Source organism: Nothobranchius furzeri, chromosome 11 (genome assembly GCF_043380555.1).
Source record: "Nothobranchius furzeri strain GRZ-AD chromosome 11, NfurGRZ-RIMD1, whole genome shotgun sequence".
Taxonomy (NCBI): domain Eukaryota; kingdom Metazoa; phylum Chordata; class Actinopteri; order Cyprinodontiformes; family Nothobranchiidae; genus Nothobranchius; species Nothobranchius furzeri.
In genome coordinates, this window is record NC_091751.1 from 68,075,718 (window position 1) to 68,094,903 (window position 19,186).

General features: G+C 43.7%; 1 protein-coding gene across 1 annotated transcript in view; it reads left to right on the forward strand.

Moving 5' to 3' along the window:
• slc1a7a (solute carrier family 1 member 7a) overlaps positions 1-19,186 on the forward strand; it is a 104,706-nt gene that overhangs the window by 27,932 nt on the left and 57,588 nt on the right. Inside the window, exon 2 of the mRNA XM_015957661.3 lies at positions 6,293-6,372. Coding sequence (XP_015813147.1) covers positions 6,293-6,372 — 80 coding nt within the window. The remainder of the gene's footprint in view (positions 1-6,292; positions 6,373-19,186) is intronic.

Consider the following 19,186-nt stretch of genomic DNA (forward strand, 5'->3'; position numbering starts at 1 on the left):
AAATGTTTGAGGCAAACAAACTTAATGGAATTAAGAAGGAATGGCATGAGATTTGCTGGTGACAAAGACAAACCATTAAGGAGGATTATGGTGTCAGAAAAGATATGGACTTGGATCTGGAGTTAGCAGACATTAGCAGACAGTTTGACTGATAATGGTTCATAGTATTGTGAACATGTATTATGGCAGATTACAGTTTCATGTTTGGTTCTTTGGGCTTTCTGACAATATCATCAGGATCAGACAGCATCATGTTCCTGCTGAGTCCTTTTTCCATCAGCCACACATTATTGTTATACTATTGTTTCCTTTAATTGCAAAATTACAGCTATGCATTTCTCTGAAAGTCTAATTCCTCATCTTGAAGTTTTTAGCAAGTTTTTGCAAACTTCTGAGGCCAATGCATGCACCATGATGCAGTCTCTCCCCACCATCTGATGTGATCTTACCATTCAAAAACTTATCTTCTCTGCCAGAACATTCTGGGACTGTAGCCAAAAGCTCAGAGAGGCACAGGTCAGGACCACTGTGGGTTTCTACCACACTAATGTCCGCTTTGAGCCATTCTGGAGCCGTTCTCTCAAAACAGCATCCTGTAAAAGGTTTCCTGTCAATTTTCTGCTTCTCCCTGCTGCCCTGAGTACTTACACCAATATGGATTAGAAGGGTCTGGGGGCAATTTTAGCAAGCTTCTGCCAGATGATGGGAACTGTTTGCGTTATACAGCCATAAAGTTTGGAATTTAAAATATGATAAAAGCTTTAATTTATTCATGAGATGTAGTGTTTATCTCTGTGTCAACTAACAGAACTGCTGTCAACAGGTGGTTAAAGAGTTTCCAGATTAGTAGACACCTGCTGAATAACACAAACATCAGACGTGTCCAAAGTTACACACGACTCAAGAAGCTGAGAACGTTTTACGTCAGTTCCTCTAATTAGCCGAGAAACACCTGAGGACATTAAAGATGATTGAAGCTTCGCTGTTTTGGTCTAAATACCACATGTTAAAATAAGACATCATCAGCATATCATCAAAATCCACTTTTATGAGTAGTCTGTAATTAAAAATGGAAATAGATGTTCCTATCTAGTTTTCTCTGTAACTCTGTGACACAATCACACACACACACAGACACACACACACAGACACACACACACACACACGGCTCCTGTTCAGGTACTTAAAGGCAACAGATGTTGCTGACAGGAGGCTGAAATAGGATAAACACTTTATTTTTAGATTAAAACTACAGATCAGGTGCTTTTATCACGCTAAACAAAGAACGGGAGTCCGAATGAGATGACACCAGGAGTTACCCATCAATCCTGCACACAAGTAAAGATGGACAAAGCTTATCTCTTATCTTCCGTTGTGGAAACGTGAGGTCACTATAATCACGTTCCCAGCCATGACTGTACATATAAGATAAACCACCCTCTGTTACGTCACCTGTTGGTTTCTGAAGAGACACATTGAAGCCCAATAGGCAGTTACCATCACCGCCATCTTGGCTGTGTCACACATCTCAACAGTCCTGGACAAAAATGAGCAGAGGCGGAGCTGGGAGCAGGGCTGTGAGGATATGGTCAGCCGTCAAACTCGGATCCGACGTTACTACAAGCTAACTGAGCTAACCAAAGCTAACAAAGATTTGAGGAAACTTTTAGCCAGAATCAAGGTATGTTAAATTCAAAGCATTACCTCACTGAACCAGTGAATTAAACTACAGAAATATAACATTACATACCAAATGTAAAGAATGCATAAATGTCCAAAACAAGACCTCTTCTGGGACAATCAGATCACAATTTTGTTTTTCTCTGCTCACAATACAAACCACTTGTTCAGAGGCAACCTGTGACAAGAAGAACTGTGAGAAAATGGTCACAGGATGCTGAAGAAGCCCTGTAGAGTTGTTTTGAGACCACAGACTGGACAACTCTCTGCCAAGGATATGAAGAGGACATCATTGCCATGACTGGATGTGTCACTGACTATATAAACTTCTGTGTGGACAACATCATACCCACCAGAACAGTGAGATGCTTTGCTAATATCAAACCCTGGCTCACCAGTGAACTGAAGAATCTGCTAAATGAGAAAAAAGAGCCTTCAAGGAGGGATACAGGGAATTATTGAGGAGTATACAGAAGCAAATGAAGATCAAGATCAGAGACAGCAATGAGGCATACAGGAAGAAGCTGGAGAACAAACTACAGAGGAACAATATCAGAGATGTCTAGTCAGGGATGAAGAAGATCACAAGCTTCAAGCAGAGGAAAGATTGCACAGATGGCAGCCTGGACACAACCAATGAAGTGAACAAGTTCTTCAATAGATTCAGTTCAGGAACAAGCCCAGCATCCTCCTCACCTGTCTCCAGCCAATCAGACATCCCATCCTCCTCTGATCCAACATTTTCCTGTCACATGCCGGGTCGGGGTCGCGGGGGCAGCATCCCAACTAGGGAGCTCCAGACCGTCCTCTCCCCAGCCACCTCCACCAGCTCCTCCGGCAGGACCCCAAGGCATTCCCGGACCAGATTGGAGATGTAACCTCTCAAACGTGTCCTGGGTTGACCCGGGGGCCTCCTACCGGCAGGACATGCCTGGAAAAACCTCCCCAGGGAGGTGTCCAGGAGGCATCCTGACCAGATGCCCAAATCACCTCAACTGACTCCTTTCGATCCGGAGGTGCAGTGGCTCTACTCCAAGTCCCTCCCGAATGTCCGAGCTCCTCACCCTATCTCTAAGGCTGAGCCTGGCCACCCTACGGAGGAAGCTTTGGCCGCTTGTATCCGCGATCTCGTTCTTTTGGTCATTACCCAAAGCTCATGACCATAGGTGAGGATTGGGACGTAGATCGACCTGTAAATCGAGAGCCTGGCTTTCTGGCTCAGCTCCCTCTTCGCCACGACAGATCGGCTCGGCGTCCACATCACTGCAGATGCCGAACCATTTGTCACTTTGCAAAACCATGTTCTAGACTGTTGCATCTCAGACACTATAGAGCAGGGCAGAAGGGTCGGAGGTGTGGTGATGAATAATCCTTATAGGTGACAGAGAGATTGGCTAAAGAGGGCCTTCAGAAAGGAACCCTTTTAACTTTTTTTTTTCAATAATCAGTCACTCTGAGTTTAACACGCAGGCTGAACATAAAAATTGTCTCCTACACTTATCTCCTGCATTAGTGTTACAAGTCATCTTCCCAAGCTAGCTGACTCTTTAATAAACACTACGTCTCAGGGTTGACTTGTACTTCTATTTATGCGTGAGCATGATTATCCAGTTGACCTGCACACTAATGTGAGCTGATCAGCGATCATCATTAACCTAGATTTAGATCCTGGCACACACACTTCTAGCAGCTCAAAGGAAGACTCTGTTCAAACCCAAACACACCTCAGTCACCTGCAGCTTATGCTATGCCCATGTTAAAGACTCTAAGCTAAGTGTTATGAACCTCTTGGAGTGGGATTAAAGTAACCAGCACCTCACCTTTCTGCGGTTACGCGACACCAAGGAGACCCCAGGCAGGAGATCCATTTCAAAGCTCCTTTTAAGAAGGAACAAAAGTTTTATTTTATATGATGAAGTAAAAAAATATTCCAAATTCCCGACGCAGCGGGTCAAAAACACCGAACAGGTACAGACTCTCTCAGAACCCCCCCAAAATCTTCTGAAGCCCCGAACCAACTGGGCCCCCCTCTTTTATTGAACACAACTCCCCTTCTCGCCCATCTTCGTCTCCATGACAACTCCCGCCTCGGAAGCATTCTTCGGCCTTGAGACTCCTCCCAGCTCCCTTCTTCTTTGTGGGTCATCAGTCAGATGGGGGAGGTCCCCCCCCCCCCCTTCCTCTTCACCAGCTCAGATCAAAGGAAGTCAACCATAAACAATTTCCAGACATGGGTGTCCCTGAAATTCTTATCACATCCTGGACTACTCCATAAAAGTCAGTAAAAGGCTAAAACTACAACATATATTTGCCATGAATAGCAGATTAGTGAAACACACTCATTATTTACGACATCAGGAGATCAGGAGTCAAGTCACGCACACACATTTTACACACAGACCTTTTTCTGAACCCTGTAGCCTGGTTTCATCAACACACAGATTGAGATGTAATTCAGAACTGCTTTTATATGATAAAACAGGTCTGGAGAAATCGAAAATCTTTGTTCAACAATTAGCTTCTGAAAGAAAATAGACAGTGAAACTCTAGGATTATACAAGTGCAAAGTCCACATGACTGCTTACATTATGTTTGAGATTCTGTGAACAATTCAATAAAGATTCTTGATTTTTAGATTGCCACTCCTTCACTCAAAACCAACAACCAGAACCCAAAACTGATGAGCTACCCACACAACTGTTGAAATCCGGGTCCAACACTAAAGAAAACTCCAAAGAAACTGTGCCACAGAACTCGACAAAGTGTCTTCAATACAACCTTAAACAAACAGTCTCTTGAACTATAAATTCTCTAGGTAACAACAAGTTATTATAAGAACAAACGCAGAGCCAATGGGAACAACAGCCTTTAAAGCAGAGGTATTCAAAGCTGGTCCTGAAGGGCCGGTATCCAGCATGTTTTAGTGGTTTCTCTGCTCCAACACACTTGATTCGGTGGTTGACTCACCTCTGCAGCAGCTCATTAGGCTCTGCAGAAGCCTGTTAATCACCTGGTGATCAAAATCAGATGTGCTGAAGCTGAGTCAAAACTAAAACGTGCTGGATAGTGGACCTCAGGCTCACAACTGAATACCCTTGCTTTAAAAGCTGCTGCAGCACAGCAGCATCCTCTCTTCGTGGTGCTGAAAGGGTTGACTAGAAAGGGCAGCATGTAGGAGCTGTCCAGGGTGCTGAAGAGGAAGCATGTGGGGACTGCAACACTCAAACATGTAAAGAAATGCATCACGGATGTTTCGAATTATTCCCAAGTTCAAAATAAGCAAGGCAGCTTTATTTGCTCACTGCACACACAGAGGCAATTGAATACAAAGACAGGTTATAATTCAGCCAGAAACAGGCTGAAACTTTTGCACAGCATTCCTCTAATGTGAGGCATTTTATTGCAAAAACATAAAAAATAAATTGTAGCCAAGCTTCCACCGGTTTTTGGATTAAACGTTGAGTTGAATCAAATGTCTTAATTAATGATTTGCTTAGATTAAAGTCCTATAGTTGTCACCACACTGGTAAGGTGAAAATTGTCCTCCACATATGACCCATCCTCGTGGGAAGTGGTGAGCTGCAGACATGGCTATGCTTGGGAACTATTTGGTGGTTTAACTAAACAGTCACATGATAATAAATCACAGTGCATTTAGTGGCAACCACAGCCTTAAAACATGTGTTGAACGTGCCCAAGCCCATCCTTTTGAGAGCAGCATGTGAGCACCTGTGTGTGTACACGCTTGTCGCTTGCTTATGTAAGGTTTCTCTATAAAATCGTCCAATAGAGAGTGTGAGGGACCACAGGTCTGCCCCCCAAAGATGTGCAGGAGAAAGGAGGGAAGAATGTGATTTTTATGCAGGAAATGTGTGCGCCGTGTGTATGTGGTGTTTTATAGGTTGGTGACTCAGCCATGTTCACCTGGGACTTGATTGTGTCCAGTTGAGTCCACCATGTCAGTTCCCTGCTGCCACAGCTTATAGCACCATCATCCACACGCTTCATACTGACCAGGAAGACTGTTCTAGTTCGTGTCAAGTCACCCACATCAAGTCAGTCATGTAACCCTAGCAAAAGTGTTGTCGAGTCCAGTCACGCTGTTAATCCAAATCAAGTCATATCCCACACAGCACCACTCCAACAGGTTTTTCCTATGAGAAATATATTTTCATTATTTGCTTCCTTCTGTTTGTGGCTGAAAGCTTGGGTCCAGTTCACCTGAAAGCAACAATATTTGAAGAAGCAGCAAGAAAACATGGTTGTTTTCTCATTTTCTCTCCGACACACAAATGTACCCTTGCTAAGGTCATTTAAAGGTCCCAGGCCGTTGTTTACAGGAAGCAGAAAATACATTTTGTCTGAGAGCCTTCAGTGGTCAAAATGATTATGTGGATATTTACAAAGGAAATGTTTTTTCTCTGTAGCTCTGTGAGTCATAGTATTTGAAGGGAGAGCCAGGCAGCATGCTCCAGAGGCAGAGCTCAGGCTGAAGAGAGGGGCAGGTTCTTATTTAAATGAGCAGGAGGGGGAGGGGGGGGGGGGTCTGGCTACAAAACCAACACCATCCATATGATAACAGTAAACATTTCTGTTTGTCTTCTGCTTGCAGGAGGTGAAGTACTTCCAGTTTCCAGGAGAACTGCTGATGAGGATGCTGAAGATGCTGATTCTACCTCTTGTTGTATCCAGGTAGGATTCAGTCAGACGTTGATGCTGATCTCATACTCTGCGTAACCGCCGAGGTTCCAGCTGTTTTCGCCACAGACACCAGTGTGTGAAAGGATGGTGGTAGTGTAAAGCACTTTGGAGTCCTCGGACTCAGAAAAGCGCTTTACAAGTGTGGGTCATGCTGCCAGCACCACACCTGCATCCAGACTGACTACAAATGAATGAATAATGTCAGTGTTTTCTGAAGCAGCAGAGGTTTTAGCTCCGTACACGGATGATTACTTTCTGGGAGTTTCTTAAAATCAGCTGATTAGATGTTTGCAGACAAATGAACAAACACTCAGCCACAACTGTTACTGTCGACCTTTCGTCACAACAAGCCACACTCTTTGCTCTATGGTTTCATGTTATTCACTAAAACTCTGCCATGCTGCCAATTGAAGCTGATCTGTAATGAACCTCATGTCCTCACAAACTTAATTGTCAATCCATTTATTTATACCTTCTGGCGTTCACACATATAAAGGAAGTTTTCAGTCGTTAAAGACACCTGCCTCTGGCAGGAGTCATTATTCCTTCAAATATGTGCCAGCTGAGAACGCTCAGCGTGTCTCCCATCTCCATCTGACTCCATCAAAAGTAAAAGCCACACAGCCTGAAAACAATATGGATGTTCTGCTGAGATCACCAGAGCTGAGCCGGAATGAGGTGTTTTGTTGTGAGTTCTGAACCCATGAGAAGAGCCTTTCTTACACCAAACACGTTTTAACGGTGTACGTGCAGTAAACCAGGAGGTAACGTTTTTAAGCTTGGTTTATGCTTGACGCATTCACTTTCCGCTTGGTGATGCGGCTCGCGGATGGAACGCGCTTCACAACTCGCAGCGTTTATGGTTCATGCGGCTTGTCTCTGCGGTGAGCCATTATTCTCCCAAACTGTAGGGGGCAGCATGGAGCTCTACGGCATGCATCCAACACTACACCATAGTAGAAGTAGAAATTACTGTTTACAACATGGCATTCCAGCATTTTTAACAGCGTCCTCGTCTTTTCCGACAGTGCGAGCTATTTCTCTCCAAGAATTATTAACAACATGTTGATCACGGTGATCTCTGAGAGCTGAATCATACAAATGTCTGTATTTACCAACCTCTGCCATACTAGTTCTTGCCAGTCTGCCATGTTTTTCCACGTCCGACCGTCCGCGTGGTTAGAACATTTCCGAGGTGCGCGGTGCAGAAAGTTTGGGCCGTGCGGAGGCGCGGTGGAGGGGCGTGGTTGTTAAAATGACGCAATTTTGCCGCGCGGAGCCGTGAGGACCGCGCGGACGCGTCAAGCATAAGCCAACCTTTACACTGCTGTCCTGCAAGATGTGAGTTATTTAAGTTTTAACTGCCTCTAGTAAAAGGCTCTGAGAGATGGACCTCATTTCATAAAAAGCAAAGCCTTCAGGAGGAAACGTGGATCAACATGTTAGCGTATCGCTCTATGAGACCTCATAAAGCTTTCCACATTTGATCTGAGTCTCAGTTATTTTTCCCCAATCTAGATTGTTTCACTGAAGCTCCAGCTGGATGCTTGCGTGGCTGCCTGATGATTGGGCTAGATGAAAAGCACATACTCCATGAGATTGTTGCTTCACCCAATTACCTTCTGCAGCAATCGGGATTAAATAGGAATGCTTCTACAGGAGTAAATCTGTTGTCCTTTTATGGCTTCGGATGCATTCTTAGCAGAGCGCAGCTAGCCAGATTTTATAGTTTGATTATTTTAGGCCCAAAGCTCTTAGTTGCCTGCATGAGGTCAGTGATTTCTGTAACACACGCAACAAAACCTACAAAAACAAATCATGCAAACGCACGGGTTACATGCAGGCTGCTTTGTGCAATAAGCTACTTACAATCCATGCAACAGCAAAGACTGGATGAGAAGTTAATCCTCCCTCTCTGTGTCCCGCTGTCTGTCCCTCTCTTTGTCTCTATCTCTGTTAATGTTCATGAATTTTCTCCTGATTGCTGCTGTTTACAGCCTGATAGAGGCTTGCTGCTACACGGTTCTGGATTATGCACGTTTTCCTGGCCAGTACGGAGAATGTTGCTGGGAACTGGAGCGGGTCCCTGCAAGAGTGGAGGGTGGGGTGGGTGTGGGAGACAGTCACGACCACCCCCACCAGCCTGAACGACACATGGGAATGCAAAAACAATCAGGGTGATTGTTTGGAGCTGAGGCTTTGTGTTCCCCGCGCCTGCCTGTGACTCGATGGAGGCAATAATGGATAACGAAAGTTTGAGGCGTTGCTCGTTACTGAACAGATGTTGACTAATCATCGTCTGCTCACTCCCGCTCACTCTCACATTATTGGAAGAGTATCTGAGAATCTTTTTTCATCCCTCTGGTGACACGCCAGCCAAGCCAGCTGCAGGAGCAGAGAGGAGTGGTGGACGGCCTGCTTTGACTGGGATCTGCGTTCATGGTGCAGCGCGGCTTATGGGGGGGGTGAAGATCCTCTCTGGCCTGCCTGTCCCTGTTTTTCCCCTCCCAATGCCATCTGCGCTCCAACCAAAGTGGAAACCAGATTATCCCATGGAATGCGTCACGTAGAATGAATGGCCTCTGTACAGACCGCCTCCTTATGTTTCACGTTAGTCTTGTTGCTCACTTGTAATCAAACTCTCCTCTGAATAGAAACCATGTTTCACCAATAAAACTCAGTGTTTCTGCTGATTTGTGTGTGTGTGTGTGTGTGTGTGTGTGTGTGTGTGTGTGTGTGTGTGTGTGTGTGTGTGTGTGTGTGTGTGTGTGTGTGTGTGTGTGTGTGTGAGACATGGATCAGTAGATGGATTTTAGTCAGATGCCATGGGAGTAATCATCAGACGTTCGTGTATCACTGATGGCAGGTTTTCCTGAAACGTTGACGTCATTTGTTGGAATCCGTTGAAGATGGCCACCACACGCAGAACTGCATAACTGTGTGTAACTGGGTCAGTTTCAGACACGGGAGGTAAACATGTAGCTGAGACTCTGTTAGAAACTGTGTGATACCTTTAAACATTTTTCAGTTGTTGCAACGCAAACAAACAAAATGACGTTTAACAGAAGCTGTGAAACATAACAAAACTTCAGCTAATTACCAGAGGTGAAACCACATCATGTGTGAATGCAAAGCTAAACATTACCTCGCTTTATTAATATAATAATTATAAGAAATGACTTTATTATCACCTTTCGGTACAATACTACCTTCATTGCCATTCATTATTTTTCAAAATCAAATCAAAATCAAATCAAATCAACTTTATTTATAGAGCGCTTTCACATGGCCAAAATGGACAAACAAAGCGCTGTACACCAATAAAATGCAACACAATAGGACAAAGATATGACCATTAAAATACATTAATAAATCCATTAAAATACACTAAGAAATCCCTGTAAAATACCGTAATAAATCCTATAAAGATACAATAAGAAATCCGTTTTAAAATACAGTACAAAAACCTGAGTGCCAGTTCACAGTCCATATCCGGCCTACTTCCCCCAACTTCAAAGTCCAAAAGCCAGCGAGAACAGATGTGTTTTCAGTCTTCCTTTAAAAGTTTCTAATGACGTGGCCTGTTTTACATCATCTGGCAGCTCATTCCAGAGACTTGGTCCAAGTACTGAAAAGGCTCGACTACCACGAGACTTCAGGCTGCACCTAGGCACAGTTAGTAATCTCTGGTCAGCTGACCTAAGGGAACGCACATGTTGGACATGTTCGTGGATGATATCAGAAAGATATTTAGGAGCCCCTGTGTTTAACGCCTTAAACACAAACAGGATGACCTTAAACCTGATGCGATAAAAAACAGGGAGCCAATGCAAGGCACGCAGGACTGGTGGTGGTCTTATTTTTCAAGATGTTATTGAAACTAAAAGTGCATGGTCAGTTTTAACAACTAAATAGTTTTATTGGATCCAGTTACAGAAAGTCACATAATCATGCGTGCGTGCGTGCGTGCGTGTGTTTATGACCGTCTCACTCTTTGCATGAATGTCCTGTTTTTGCCCAGCCTTCCTTCCATGTTTTGATTGATAAATCGATGCTTTCTGACAGCAGCATCAGTTCAAACTGCTGAACCAGACTCTCGGCCAAATGAGGAAACATTCCCATCTGAAACTAAACAATCCACTGGTTACTCAATATAATAATAATAATATTTGATTAAACCAAAATATAAATATCACTTAACCCTTCATAGAGCTAGCGTCAATATTTATGCACTTCCCCTCACAAATATAAATTATGTCGGTGCATCTTTTGACAGACTCGTAGAATTTGGGGAATTTTGGGACTCATCAACCAATCACTAGAGATCAAGCTAGTCACAGTTCGCGCCATAGCGCTATTCCACAAATCACTGTGGATCTGTGAAGCGCCAAATATTGGTGTGTCTGAAAATCCAACAAACTCCCTTCCTGCAGTTTAGTCTCCTCTTGTGTACAGCGCTTTGTGATTTATATCTGTGAAAGGCGCTATATAAATAAACTTTTACTTACTTACTTTACTTACTTGTGTTTACTGTCAGATCTCTAATGCCGCTTTCCCACTAGCATCGGCTCCACACCACCCGGATAGCCCCAGTCGGCCCCAGCCTGGCCCGGTTGATTCCACACATCCTTGCTTAGGTATGCAAGGAATGCAGTCAGAAAAATTTTCACCTTCTAGGTAATCAGCATGATAATGGATGATAATGAATTGAGCATGCCTTAAGCCCATGTGGGCTGATTCTACCCACCAATCAGAGGCTTGCTCAAATGGAAGGTGTGAATTTGCTGTCAGCAGTGGGTGTGTTGGCCCTGGTCAGCCTGAAGCAGACCCCCTCAGAAAGAGGGCTGAAAAACTGTCTCGTTGCACCCTGTAAAAAGGCAGGCTACCAAGATATGGAAGCAAGCTGTGCTATCCGGGCCGACCAGGTACAGATGGCAATGGCCCATAAGTCTGGCTCATTTTCAGTGAGAGTTGGACTCCGCCAAGGCTGCCCTTTGTCACCAATTCTGTTCATAACCTTTATGAACAGGATTTATAGGAGCAGCCAATGTGTTGAGGGGATCCGTTTTGGTGGCCTGAGGATCGGATCTGTGCTTTTTGCAGATGATGAGGTTCTGTTGGCTTCATCAGAACGTGATCTCCAGCTTCTATTGGAGCGTTTCCCAGCCGAGTGTGAAACAGATGAGATGAAGATCAGCTCTTCTAAATCCGAGACCATGGTCTTGAGTCGGAAAAGGGTAGAATGCCTTCTCCAGGTCAGGCATGAGGTCCTGCCCTAAGTGGAGGAGTTCTCTGGGTCATGTTTTTGGGACTGAGGCAAAATTAGAGTGCAACATCAACACTGTTGACCATCACCTGCTACTGGAGAGGCTGAGAGGCTGGGTAGGCCTATCAGGAATTGTTCTGGGGTCGTCCTCCTCATATTTGTCTGAGTGTTCCTTCTCTGTGGTCATTTCCAAGTTTAGGTCCTCCACCACCACCCTCACTCATGGTGTCCGACAAGGTTCTGTGCTGGGGCCTCTGCTCTTCCTCCTTTATCTGCTTCCTCTTCAGCACATCCTGAGCTCCTTCAAAGGAATCTCCTACCATCTTTATGCAGATGACATCTAACTGTACATCTCCTTTAAGCCCCATGAGATGTCTAAGCTGCAGCTTTTACACACCTGCTTAGACTCTATCAAAACCTGGATGGTGGGAGCTTTCTACAGCTGAATGAAGATAAGAATGAGATCCTCATCTGTGCCCCAGACAAGCTGGTTCCCAAAGTCAGAGACTCTCTTGGTCAGCTTGTTTCTAACACCCAGGGTAAAAACAAGGTCTAGAGTGTGCCCCCTGGTGTGTGTGGGGCCAGAAACATGCTGGGTAAAGCTGAAGGAGTCCATAAGGCTGGAGAAATTCATGGCAAAGTGGTCTGGGGGATCATCAACGTGGATGTTAAAATCACCGACAATCACCAGTCTGGACAGCTTCACAGTGGAGGATAGAAAGTCACTAAACTCCTGAAGGAAAGCACTGTTTGGACCAGGTGGACGATAGACCACAGCACAGTAGAACGGGTCCTTACGCCCGACTTTAATCAGCTGCAGTCCAAAGGAAGTAAAGTGACCAGAGGTTGTAGAGCTATATGGATGAGACCCCTGACCTGTATTGGAATGATTACTCTGTGAAATGCCTTGAGACGACACTGTGTTGTGAGTTGGCGCTATATAAATAAACTTGAATTGAATTGAATTGAACAAAAAAGGGGCTTTTCTGGTAACAGTCTCCCTGGGGTCCCTGCACTCTGGGGCAGCTCCTGGGTCTCTGGGACTTGGAGCTCCCTCCATCTCCTACACATCTTTGGGGGCAGATCTGTGGCCCCTCACACTCTCTATTGGACGCTCCTATAGAGAAACCTTACATAAACAAGCGCGTGTACACACACAGGTGCTCACATGGTGCTCTCATAAGTATGGACTTGGGCACGTTAAACACATGTCCTAAGGCTGTGGTTGGCACTAAATGCACTCTGATTTATTATCGTGATTGTTCAGTAAAACAATGTTGATTTTATATTTCCTCACCAGGTTGATGCAGTGATAGTTTGCTCCTGTAATATTGTTGTTGTGTCCCTTTTCTGCAGGTCTAGAAGCAGACTCTTGTTCATCATTGATTGTTTATCTTTGTGGGAGCCCCCCCCCCAACACACACAGACCCCCCCACCCCCCTCACCTTTTGTCTCTTCCTTTTTCTTTCACCTCTGTCTCCGTGTCCGGCCGGAATTACAAGCATTCAAAAAACAGTAACAATAAAGTTTTAAGTATTAGGTGTGACATTAAAAGCAGAAGCTTTAAGGCTTGTCACCAGCATTCAGACATTAGTTCTGTTTGCTTCACAGCCAGACAGGACATGGGAAAAAAGGAAAAAAATAAAAAGAAGTCAACAAGAACAAGCGTTGCTCATTTACACCTCTCCATGACCTGTAAATTAACTGGAGAGGATCACATTGATCCTGAACTCTTTCTAATGGTAAAAAAAGAGGTGCATGCCACTGGTGTGTGCTGCTTCTGGGTCTTCTGCACTGGTGTGATAAACGCTTGTATCCTGTGATATCCTCACATCCGTCAGAGGATTTGGGTGTTTCTCAGTGCTGCAGCTACTGTTGTAAACGTTGAATCCATTGCAAAACATCGAATCTACAGTAATACTCCAGTAGAGTTTTTGTTCTTTTATCTGTACGTTTAGTATTCATACAACCTGTGATGCTTCTGGTTGTCAGCTTGGCTCGACAAGGTCGGACCGTCAAGAGGTTTATGAAAATTGGTTTTCTTAATCTCAGCATGGAAAGCTGCAGATAAATGCAGCAGAGAGACTGTTGCTAACTCACAGAGGTCTTCAGAGAGATGAAGCAACCCAAACAAAACTATCAGGCAAATGAGGAAAAGCCGAATAAGGTTTTTGTACTGGAAGATGATTTATTTTCTTCTGAAGCACAACGTCAAAAGATGTTTTCACACATTAACAAAACAGCCTCTTTAAAGAGACAGATCTGTAAATAATCATGTGTAACGTTATATAAGGATGAATGGACCTTGATTTTGTTTTTCAGCCTAGGACAGTTTCTATATAAGTTTAGTTTAACCTGCGCAACATCTCTTATTCAGGCTTCTGCGGGTTGCTTTATAAGCACCAACAAAAGATGGGTTTACAAAAGCTTTGATGTCTTTCATGTTATTCAGAAATCCTCCTATGGCACAATGAGGAAGAGCTCACATTTATAAAGAAGTTTAGTCTGGAAATCAACTATCAGAAATTCAGGTTACACACAGAAAACCTAAACGTTACCAGACCTTTACGGGCAGAAACAGCCTTCAGTGCTGAGAAAATTATTGTGGATGATTTGTATTTATATGGCCCCTTCTTTGGTTCTGTGGGATTTGTTGTAATGCTTTTGCTCAGCAAACATGGAGCAGGGCAGACTGTGAGCTCCATATGGTTCTTGCTGCAGACCTGTGGCACATGTGCTTTAAACATCGTGATCTAGGCAGCTGCACATGGCAGGGGACATAAAGCACCCCCACCTGCCTCAAATATCTTTTGCAAATGCATATAATCAGAGCAATAGATGTCTTTGCACAGACCAATCCCACACATGAGCTACAGACATCACAGTCCCTTTGTGTGAAAAATAACTCAGGTCGAGAATTTGCTACCATGTCAACTGCCTTTTCTCCATACGAGTAATGTGTGTGTGTGTGTGTGTGTGTGTGTGTGTGCGTGCGCGTACATGCGTGCGTGCGTTTTAGTGGCTTGACCCTCCGAACAAGAATTCCCCAGGAGGAGGTGGCTGAGAAGGACTAGTCAGCTTGAATCGGCAGCCAGCAGCTGTGTACTATTGTGAAATTCATTTGAGGAAGGCTGTGTTTAATCTAATGCAAGCATCTTCTTTCCAGCTTAATGGCTCACAGAACTAACTTATATTTCATAAAATACAACAGAATATTAGTGCCAACAATATTATTTTAGCATATATTGTGCCAGTCTCTGCTTTGGAAAGTGCATGATACGGGTCCTTTAAAAATTCCACGTCTAGCCTCATCCAACGAGTCCAAAATAATATCCCGGGCGGGCCCCCATACATTGCAGCCCAGCTTGTTGGAGAGATGGATTAAGTAAAAGTTACTAAAACATAAATTATTTAACCAAAATACACCCAAAGTAACATGTAACAGCGTTGGTTACAATTGGAAAGTTGCAAACTGAACACAAATGTGACAGCATACCTGTGAAGAGAGCAGAGTCACAGGTCAGACTACAGCAGGATTTTAAACTCCAGGTCCTCAGAAGTGCCATCTCATGGTCAATCAGCCAGGGCACAATGTCCTGATTAGCCATAAAGTGAGCCACAGAGTCGTAACTTTTGGGTTTTCTTCATATATCACAACATTTGTTTAGAAAATGAACTTTGCTATTTTCAGTCCCCATTTTATAAATAAGTGTAAAGTCTGCAGATAATTTGGAGATCAAGGTCCCAGAGTCTGGCAGAAGAGAGCAGAGGCTCAGAATCCATGATGTTGAAGTCCAGATCAAAGTTTCCACAGTCAGTCATGGCCTGGGTCCATGTCTTCTGCTGTTGTTGGTCCACTGTGCTTTCTTAAGTCCACAGTCATCACAGACATCTACCAGGACCGCATCATTTTTCGACGCTTAGGGTGTGAGAATGAGTTGCAGAAACTCATTAAACAGGTTCCTCACATGGAGCAAAAGTTCATGTCAGATCATGTTTGTATTGAGTCAGTCGGTCCACGTCTGTAGGACGTCCAAACTTGGTCTTTGCACAGTGGGCAGGAGGCAGGAGCACATGACACCAGTTTTAGAATCACTGCATTGGCTCCCTGTATGTTTGAAGATCGATTTCAAGGTTATTTGAATGGTTTTTAAGAGTCTTAATGGTTCTGGGCCGTCTTATCTCTCAGAATTGCTTTTACAATATGAACCCTCTGTCTCTGCACTCCTCTAGCAGACGTCTCCTGGTAATTCCTAAAGTCAGGACACACACTCACGACGAGGCATTCTTCCAGTATTACAGCCCTCGCCTCTGAAACGAGCTGCCGGAGAACCTCAGGGCTGCAAAGAACGTTCATGTTTTTAAGATCAGGCTCAAGACCCACCTATTTAAATTAGCTTTTAACTAATTATTTATTATGGTTTTATTATTTGTTTAGCATGATTATATTTTAGCATATTTGACTGCCTATATGATTTTATTTAGTATTTATTTTCTTAATTTAATCATTTATATGAGCTCTTTTATTTTATATTATAACTTATTTTATTCCAGTGTTTCCTCTGTGGGGGCCCTCTGCCCTGGTATAAGGTGTTGTGCTCATTTGTTGTTCATGATTTTAGTCAAGCATGCTGCGTTGTATTCTGGGTAAACATCCTTGCACTGGTCTTATCTATTCTGCTGTATCCGCTCACCTGTGCACCGCTCAGAAGTCAATTATTTCGTTCCTCATCACGATCTTCTATCTTCCTAGATCATCCAACTGGAACCTGTTTCTGATTACTTTCTGTAAGAATAATGTATTCCAGTACGGCAGCCTGATGAAGTCAAATTATACAAATTAGATGAGTGAATTTGTGTCCTACTGAAGATTTTTCTTATTTTCAGTTTACCTTTATCTCTAACCATTTCCAAGCTACAACCTTTTATAATACAAGGTGGGCCATTTATAAGGACACACCTTAATGAAATGGAATGGTTGGTGATATTAACGTCCTGTTTGTGGAACATTAGTATTTGTGCGGGGGCAAACTTTTCAAGAAGGGTGGTGACCATGGTGGCCATTTTGAAGTTGGCCATCTTGGATGCAACTTTTCTTTTTTCAATAGGAAAAGGGTCATGTGGCACATCAAACTTATTGGGAATTTCTCAAGAAAAACAACGGTGTACTTGGTTTGAGTGTAACTTTATTCTTTCATGAGATATTTACAAGTTTCTGACCACTTATAAAATGTGTTCAGTGTGCTGCCCATTGTGTTGGATTATCAGTGCAGCCCTCTTCGCCCACTCTTCACACACCGATAGCAACACCGCAGGAGAAATGCCAGCACTGGCTTCCAGTATCCGTAGTGTCAGGTGCCGCACATGTCGTATCTTCACACCGTAGACAACTGCCTTCAGATGACCCCAAAGATAAAAGTCCAAGGCGGTCAGATCGGGATACCATTCAACTGGCCCACAACGACCCACCTTGCTTGCTGGTGATGTTCAGAGGGACCGGTGGAGCCAGTGTTTGGCCGGCCTCGCCTCTGTCAGTGCATCCCAGGGCAGCTGTGGCTACATTGTAGCTCATCCTTACCAGTGTGTGAATGTGTGTGTGAATGGGTGAATGACTGACTGTGTAATGAAGCGCCTTGGGGGGTTGTAGAACCCTAACAAGGCACTATACAAACACAGGCCTTTTACCATTTAAATGTTTAATTTTATAAGGTAATAAATCTAAAATTACGTGACAGCCTTCATCAAAACTCACATAATTATTTATCATTTTAATTGAAGGACAACATATGTGTGATTCAGGACGTAGCTCTCATTGCCTCATTGGCTTCCATTATTTTTTTCTTTGCTCCGGCGACCCGTGGGCCAACCGTAAGCGGAAGAGCCTTGATCTCCCTTTTTTCAGACCAGTTTAGTCTTCAGTCTTTGCACTGTGGCAGGAACAGGAGTGGAATTTCAGCATGCCTGGGATTTTCTGTCCACGTGTTGCTGCTGAGCTGCATATACCTGTGCATCTGAGGCCCATAGAGTCTGAGCATTGACATCTAATCTCAAGGTGAATTTTCTGACACCTCCACCTCTGTAGAGATTGACTTGTGAATCATCATTCTCAGCGTAGAAAGATGGTTCCAGAGTGTTTGGAAATGACCTTAAACTCCGACTGAGTGTGTTAACACACACCTGAATGCTCCAGAGCAACAAAGCTCCTAATGTTAATCAGGTAACCAATACATCTGATTAGAGGCTGATGCTTATAATCTAATTCCTGCAGAAACACAGAGGAAAGATTTAATGTTACACATAGAGATTCAAAGATCTGCTGTTGTCCCACATCCTGGAAAATTATGCACACTCTATATTTATGTTCTGGTTTAGGTCTGAATGTCTCAGAACCAGGCATCAATGTATACAATATCTAATCATATTTTATCATGTATTTTAAAGAAATCCTTTCTCACACACACACACACACACACGCACACACTTTACTCATCCTCTGTAGACCACATCTCCCCTTCCTGCTGTTGAAGGTTGGAACACGCTTCCACTTATGTTTCCAGGTGTTTTATTTCCAATTTCATGTTAGAGGAACATCTAATCCTGCCGATCAGTGCTGTCTATTGCAGTAAAAATCGTCTCCCACGATGTTCCTCACCTGGGTTTGACTAACAGTGGAAAAATGAGTTTTATTTCTTTGGGGCAACTAAAGGAGGGTCCCTCTGCTGTAACTGCTGCAGCCATCTTTGCTGTTCAATATAACAAAGGGTGCAAGGTTCACTCACAATCTGTGTGTCAATCTGAGATTAGATGTAAATCCTGTCTCATCATAAAGCTCAGCTCAAACCACAACAAGTGAAAGGTATTTGACCTTTGGGCAGAACTTCTGGGGCATTTCAATTTAATGTGAGGGTCAAAACATAAGAGGAGAGATGCATTATTTCCTGTATTTCCTGTTTTTCTGCAGCACTTCAGTCACTAAACTCACAGAGCATCAAATTAGTTTCTGTTCAAGAGTTTTATAAGCACTCAAGGCAGATCCTCACTGATAATTGCACTCAAATGGCAATCAAAATGTAGAGGACATAGAGAAATGTTCAGGTCTCAGGGTAACTGACACTTTGACCCTCTCAGGCTCAAAATAAGTTTTGATAAAAGGATAAACAACTAAGTCCTTCAAGGGTACTTCTGAGTTAAAAATGCTCATGAAATATGTATGTTTATGTTTAGCCAAAGCGACTTACAATTTATAACCTATAGGGCATGTTGCGATCTGTGGGGGAAACCGGAGTCCCGGAGGAAACCCACGCATGCACGGGGAGAACACGCAACTCCACGCAGAAAGGCCGCAGCCGAGTTTCGAACCTGCAACCTTCGTGCTGTGAGGCAACAGTGCTAACCACTGTCACATACTCCACATAGTTTTTCAGCATCACTCCTGGAAAGGATGCATCTAATCTTAGCAATATTCTGAAGGTGGAAAAAGGAAATCCTACAAACCTGTTTAATGTGGGATTTGAATGACATGTCCTGGTCAAAGATAAC